Source organism: Propithecus coquereli, unplaced genomic scaffold, assembly GCF_000956105.1.
Source record: "Propithecus coquereli isolate 6110/MARCELLA unplaced genomic scaffold, Pcoq_1.0 Scaffold41, whole genome shotgun sequence".
Lineage (NCBI taxonomy): Eukaryota > Metazoa > Chordata > Mammalia > Primates > Indriidae > Propithecus > Propithecus coquereli.
Window position 1 is genome coordinate 5,572,738 of NW_012149841.1, and position 7,882 is coordinate 5,580,619.

At 42.5% G+C, this 7,882-nt stretch overlaps 1 protein-coding gene across 2 annotated transcripts in view; it reads right to left on the reverse strand.

The window, feature by feature from the left end:
* Window positions 1-310: 310 nt before the first annotated feature.
* The window catches only part of KCNS3 (potassium voltage-gated channel, modifier subfamily S, member 3), a 38,829-nt gene continuing 31,257 nt past the window's right edge, over window positions 311-7,882 (reverse strand). For both annotated transcript variants that reach the window (XM_012653081.1, XM_012653080.1), the window contains exon 3: window positions 311-2,318. In XM_012653081.1, the coding sequence (XP_012508535.1) occupies window positions 787-2,259 (1,473 nt within the window). In that variant the 5' untranslated portion in view covers window positions 2,260-2,318 and the 3' untranslated portion in view covers window positions 311-786. The remainder of the gene's footprint in view (window positions 2,319-7,882) is intronic.

The window sequence follows — 7,882 nt, forward strand, 5'->3', positions numbered from 1 at the left end:
AGCTGCTCCCTTTCAAGCCTGCCCGCTCTCTTTCCTGAGAGTGTACTTTCGCTTTCAATAAAAACTATCACTTGGTTGGTTTATGTGGTACATCCTGAAATTCTTTTCCCCACAATCACCCAAGAACTTGGAAAAACTCCCTCTTGGAGGCTGGTAACAAAAGAGCGAGTGTATTTTGGGGCTATACTCCAAATTTAAAAACATAAAGAAAGGATTCTTGATACTCCAAAAATAGCATTTCTTTTCCAAGCCCACCTTGAACATACTGAAATGTATTTACTCAACATAAAAACACACAAGCAAGACATTCTCCATACTGAATTAGGAAGTTTATTAGGCTCCTAATTTCCATGTCTGGAACGTGAACATGGATTTACATGCATTGTCTCATTTTGTGGATCTTACATGCATGTAGTCTTCAGTCAGCTGGACCTTTGATTCTACTTGTCAGTAATTTACAGTTAGCTCAATGTGAGTAAATGACACACATAGAATGGTGCATAAGCTGTAGCAACAAATCCCACCCCGTACCATTTACCTTTTATTCCAAAACCATATCACAACTCTCTCTTGTAAAAAATAAATCTCAGAACAAAGTATTTAATTGACCTCACTGAGAAAAATAAAGATAATTCTCTCATTTCAGAATCCAGCAATGAGTGTCCAACTATGGCTGAAAGGTACACCCTGAGAATTAAATGATTTTAACAAACCCATTGAGGTTTATAAAGCTGTGTTAACCTAATGTCAGGAAGGGACACAAGATACAGGCACAAACATCCCTGCTCATTTTGCTGTGCAGTTCTCCAAGGATGTGGCATGATGAACATCCTCGTCATCAATGCTTGAAGCATCTGTGGAGTCGGGCTCGCTCACCACAATGCCTACAGAAGACAGACTGGCAATGAAGGCGTGCACCCGCTGTGCATAAATATCCCTAATATTAAAGTAAGGTAGCTCGTGACACTTCTCTGGTGGGTCCTCACTGCCCTGGTCCACATCCATGTCCTTTTGCTTCTGGTAGTACTTGGAAAACTTGTTGAAGATGATGGTGATTGGCAGGGCCACCACCAAGATGCCACAGATGATGCACGTGCTGGCAATAAGCTTCCCGGCCAAGGTGACGGGGTGGGTGTCTCCATAGCCCACGGTTGTCATGCTGATGGTGGCCCACCACCAGCAGATGGGGATGCTGGTGAGGCTGGACATGTGGTCATCTTTCTCCACGGAGTAGATAAGCACAGAGAAGATGGAAATGCCCACAGACAGGAAGAGAAGCAGCAGTCCAACTTCATGGTAGCTGTGTCTCAGGGTGGCACCTAGAGACCGAAGTCCTACTGAGTGCCGAGCAAGCTTTAGAATTCGGAAAATCCTCATCAGCCGGAGGATCTGGACCACCTTGCCCATGTTCTCAATGTCCTCACTCTCGTCTTCCTTGGTGTCTACTGCCAACGTGGCATAGAATGGAATAATGGAGATGAAGTCGATTATGTTCAGAGGGTTTTTCCAGAATTTCTTTTGACAGGGAGCAGCAACCAGCCGGATGGCAAGCTCCCCGGTGAACCAAGCGATGCACGCGATCTCCACACCTTCCAGCACAGGATCGTCCACCTCTCCATCCTCATTCTGGAACTCCGACATGCTGTGGACGCACATGGCCACAATGGAGGCCAGCACCACGCTCAGGGAGGAAATGGCAATTAGCTTAGCAGACAGGCAGTAGGCGGGGTTTTCCATTCTGATCCAGATCTTCTTCCGGAGCTGACCGAACCGCAGCTTATCAAACTTCTCCAGCTCTTTCTCAAACAGAGACGACTCTTCGAAGGAGGAGTCGGTGCTCACTTCATGGCTTTTCTGGTCCCAGTCCTTCTCGTGGTTCTCCTCCTTGCGTTCCTGGTAGCGGTTGCTGCAACAGGAATCGATGAAGAGCTCATTGATGCCCCAGTACTCAATCTCCTGGCAGAACGAGAACACGCACAGCTCCTCCATGACGTGCAGCTTCCCCGTGTAATAAAAATTCAAAACATATCTGAACAAGGAGGGGTTTCGATCAAAGTAGTACTCCTTGTCCGCCACGCTGTAATCATCACACAGCTCCAGAATGGCCTCTTCCGAGTGGCAGGTGAGCAACTTGCCCAGTCTCGTGTGAGGAAACCGCAGGAGGGTGCTTTGGTCGACAGACTGCTTAAAGCCCCCCACGTTCAAGTTAACAAGTTCCTCATCTTGTCCAGGGCGATGGAAAAACTCACCAAACACCATGGTGGATCCAGGAGGCGGAGTACTGGCTGGGAAGGGAGACGAAGACGATCACGCTGCACCTGGAAGGAGCATAAAACAGCGTTAGCGCTGTGTCCTGCTGAGCCTGCCAGGCTTATTTTTAATCTGCCCTTTTCCAGGGTACATTAAAAGCAAAGCAGGAAGTGCAATAAAAATGAATGCATTATTACACCGTTTTGACTAGAAGAAAATCAACACAAAACAGATTTTTTTTCCCAAACACTTGTGCTTATTGATCCTTTTTTTTAGGAAAGAGGAAAGATGGTATAATTTTTATGAGCCCTAATTCCCATTTCTCTATTTATTAAGCATCCAAACTTTACCTCCCTCCATGCCCCCTGCAGAAACAATGCATCTTAGATCACTTACACAACATACGTATCTCCATCTCCGCAGTCTCAAGCCCAGGCTCTCTGAGTTTAGGAATGCTCAGTTCACAGGCAACGGGCTAGTTGCTGCCAGGCTCGAAGCTATCCATGCCGTTCCTACAGCTCTGTCCTGCAACCACAGAAACAGCCCTCTGCACTGCCCTTTTCCCCCACTCTTACAAACGACGTGGGTTTTCCTTATTCACCGATGTTTTACTCCTGTAAGAGAGCCCTACTCCCTATGTTCGGACGTGGACAATCAAGAGGATATAATTATCTCCTTGTCCTTAAGTACCCCATATCTTAAAGATATCATTACACTTCATGGGATGGTGTTTCAGGTACATCCACACAAAAAGGAACCGACTTGGGAAAACCTTTTAAAGTTAATTGCACTATCGGTTTCCTGACACAAACACGCTGTGCTCTCACCTCCTTCCCCTCACAGACAGTCTCCACACAGCACTAATCTATGATTATCTTTCCATAGATTGCCTATACTGGCCAAGCACATGGCCTGTTTTTAAAGTTCCAACACTAACCAGGATGCAGCAGATCCATTCCTCAGAGAGAAAACAATAGCTTTTGACCACCACACAATGCAATGATGCTTGCTAACAGCAGATGACGCAGATAAGGAAAGTAGGAGGCCGTCATATACTGAGGCCTCACTGGGTATTACTGGACACCTTTGCATGGTTATGTCATTTAATCCTTCCAATTCTATAAGGTAGGTGGATAGAAAAATCTATACTCAGAGAGACTGAGTCCCAAGATCACACAATAGGTAAATGGTAGAGCCAAGATTTAAACCCAGGATGCATTAATAGTTAATACTCCAAAGTCCATGTTCTCTCCACTACATAGACTCCCCGTCTCCTGTCTTCTGTCTTCTCCCTTATTATTATATTAATATAATCCAATAATCCAATGTGGAAAGTGTTATGCCAGAGGTGAGTCAAGAATTTTTGGTATTATCAAGAAGAGTGGGACTTTCTCTTAAAGGAGTAGGGCTTTTTCTTAAAACTGGCTGAAGAGGTTCCCCAGCAGGTCAAGCCGAGTCCAGCCAACAGAAGGGAAAAGGGCATTCCCACCAAGGGGCATCAAAGAGTGGGCAGGAGCCAGATTGTGCAGGGCCCTGTACATCAGTCCAAAGAATCTGTATTTCATCCTTCGGCAAGACCACAAGACAGTTTTAATCAACAAGTGGGCATGGTTGTATCTGTGACATGGAGAGACCACACTGACAGCAGGGTGAAGGCTACAGGGGACAAAGACCAGGCCAAGGAATCAGGGCTGCAGGAGAACAGATGAGGGGAGGCGGGGACCCCCGCTCACACAGCGACGGTGCGTATAAAGAGGAAGTGACAAATCCAAGAGAAGTTGATAAAGTAGGATTGACAGGACTTGGTGATTGATTGGAAAGAAGGAGGATGTGTTTCATAGTCTGCATAAATGGGCCGACAGGAACACCATTAAAGGAGGGAGAGAGTTCAGGAAGGAACTTCTTTCCCCTTATGTTTATGGAAAGCCAAGGTTATCCTCAAGAGAAGATTCCTCCTCTAAAAAGGACACACCAGAGGTCACAGCCTTAAAATACGGCCCTCTGCCATCTACCCCAGAAGGAAGTCTATAGTCATAAAGAATACAGGGGCATTTGCTCTCGACACACCAACGCTGATGTGTTCCATGAAGCCAGAGACCATAGCATGGCTTGAGGCATTATTTAACAGATTTGCTGATCTCTTCGAAAGACATCGTTCCCCCACACTCTTTGCTTCTAGCTTTAGTTAGATATCTTCTTTGAAGGGCCTAAATCAGAGCTCCAAATATTTATGGAACTTCAGTTCTCTGAAAGCTGGCTTATACTCATGGCAAGTATAGCAGTAAAATGTTCCAAAGAACTAGTTTTATCTAAGCTGCTATTAAGGCTCTAATGGAAGTTATCTCCCAGTGGATTATTTTTCATCTCCTTGGCTATCCTGGAAACCCACAAGCACAGAAATTCGTGTCTGCTTTCCTGACACCGCCTGCATATATACATATATACATGCAATCCATTTCCCCAGCTCTCCACAGCCACTTCTCTAAAGAACATTGTTATCACCCATAATATCAGTCTTCTCGCTCTGTTCTCCACGTATTTTATTCACTCTGCGCCAGTAAGAGAGAGTTATGAGGTCCACAAAGTCTAATCATAAAAGCAACACACAACATAAAACGAGGGGTTTCTCGTTGTGGGGCTTTCAGAAGAGAGAAAAAGGAAAGCATCTCTGTCCAGAGCAGATCAAAAGCTTCCACTCAGAGGGCAAGCTGAGACTGGCCAGGTCACTGCGGCCAGGGTCTCAGTGTTGGTTGCCTTGGCCGTGCAGGGCCCAGAGCAGCTGGCTGCAGACAGGGAAGAAGGAGCCTCCGCCTTTGCACACCGCAGTAAGCATCCCTACAGGCAGACAGTCCCGCTCGCTGCCCCAGTCACGAATATCCCCTCTGCCATTTGCTCCTCACTGCGACCCTGGGAATGTGGCAGATGAGGAGGCAGGATCAAAAGAGATGAGCGGGCACGGAACAGCTATTAAGGGTTACAGGCAGAGGCCCAAGCCAGGGCTTCTCTGCCAAGCTCCGTACTCTCTACAGCATTCCAGCTCGCATAATTAAAGTCACATAGAGAAAACAAGATACTGAACAGCATTATTTCCAAGTATCCTATATTTAGGCAAGCCTTTATTTAATAGCTATTCATTTACTCCTTTCAGAAAACATTTACTGGTTCATAAGTGTATCTCTATATATTTATATAGACAGATTTATAATTTATATATTTATATTTATATTAAATGTGTGTATATGAACCATACACATACTAAACAAAAATATGGGTCTATCCATTTATAAGCCAGAAATGGGAAAAACTTTCCTAATTCTGACTCGAAATACATTAAAAAGTAGAAAAAAATTGATTACATAAGAGTAATTTTTTGTATAAAAAGATACCAGCATGGGCAAAAAGAGAAAATGAGAAAAAACATTTGCTGCTTACATCACAGACAAGAGGTTAATATATCTAATGTATAAAAGAGCTTTAAAACAGGAAATAAAGAGTGACGGCAATACAGAAAAACGGACGAGAAAGATGAACAGATGATTCACAGAAAAGAAATGCAAATGGTCCTGAAAACAGGGAAAAAATGTTCAACTTTGCTCATAATAAGATAAATGTACATTAAAACTATACTGAAATATAACATTTGATCCATCAAATTGGGGGAAAAAATCCAAAAATTGGACTACAGATTGTATCAATGAGTCTGAGGGGAAGCAGGCTCTCTCCACATGGCAGCGGAAATGCAAAATGAGAACCCCTATGGAGGGGAATTTGGCAAAACCTAGCAAAACTGCCCACGCATTTACCCTTCGCCCCTGCAATCCCTCTTCTATCATTCTCTCCCAAAGACCGATAGGCAAAAATTGAAAATATTTCAGTAACTAGAAACAACCCAAATGCCCATCAATAGAGAATTAGCTGAAAAAACTGTGGTCTATCTTTCTCTATATATGCAATGGAGTGATTTCTAGGATATATTAGTAAAGTGGGAAGAAAAAAGCAAATTAGAGAAAAGAATATATAATATACCACAAAATATGGAGGAGTTACAACTATGCACACACACGTACAATGATACACACATGTATGTATGTATGTTTGCTTATATAAAGAAAAAGAAACAGTGGAATAATAAACCAAAAACTAATAAAACGCTTCCCTATATAGGGAGAGAGGGAACAGTGTATAGAGCCAGTGTTGAAACCTAGACTTGGGAACTATCTAAATGTTTTAAATAATTATGAAACAAAATTAAATAAAAATAAAAAAGGCAATCTCTAAAACTTAAACTTTATTGCGTACCAAGTTGGTGGTGGCTTAACTTCAAAGAAATGAATTATTTTCAAAGTATTTTAAAATATTACAATTTGACTGTACATCCATAGTAATATATATGGTAGGAAAAAAATTAAAATCTTAAAATACTTTTAGTAATCATATTTGCACAATTATTCTGAAACTTTTATACGCACACACATAAGGATAAAGCAAATCAATTATTATGTTAATGTCATCAAGAAGTCCAAGATTTTGGGTGCAACATAAAAGAAACAAATATAAAAATCAAAGAAATGAAGGGAAAACCTGAATTTGAACTGAAAATATCAGTAAGAACTCATGATTTATTTTTGGTTAAAAGAAAATCTTATTTCCTAGCTCTATACACTAAAAAGGCCTGGAACAAATGACGAGGTAGTGGATGCTGGGGTGTATCACCCAATATCTCCCTCTAGGACTGAGGCACTCATCCTCACCCCTGCGGGGAGTGTCAATAGTGAAGGGCTCTCAGCTAAGTCTCTCTCTGGGAATCACCCTCAGCCAAAGACAGCTGCCTTGCCCAAGGTCACACTCCTTTTCCAGGCCAGCCCACATCCAATGACTTGTCTAGGAGGGGGATATAAAGACACAGCACCCTTTTCTCAAGGAGGGTAACCCAGCTCCAGAGCTTCCCATAGAGTCAACTGAAGTCTTTGTTGCAACCTTATCACAATTCAACTTTTCCTTTCCCCCAATCCTATTTCCTTCACTTCCCCACAGGTGTTGATCCCAAGGACACCTCCCAACAAACTTTCTGTACATGAATCAGTCTCAGTCTATTCCCTGGGGAACCCAACTGAAGATACCAACTCAGGAGCAATGAACATCCCAAGTTTGCTCAGATTGAGACATCTAAATACAATTTCTCAATAAAAAGAACCAGGGCCCCTTGAAGAAATAGCCAATCCCACGTATGAGGTAAGAAATGTACAAGACAAGCCAGTAATATTTTGTTACACTAGAAAGCAAGAAAGCTATCAAAGATGACAGTGGAAGAGTCAAAAGGACTCAGGCCCAACTTAAAGAGACTCCCACTGGCCAAAGATGGGAAATCTGTGCTTCAAAAAGAAAATAAATAAATCTGCAATGGATTGAAACATGTCAAGTTTGTTAAAATTCCTGAGTTCATAATAGTATTTTTTTTAAAAGAAAGAGAGAAATACATCGGTCACCTTTGGATGGTGCTAGAGTAGCAACTAATTATTCTAGGATGTGGAAAATAAAGAGAAAAATAAAACATTTATTCTGCCTTCCTGCATGAATTATACCTAGAAAAATCATATATTAATAGTAGTCACGAGGAAAATTTTTCTTTATT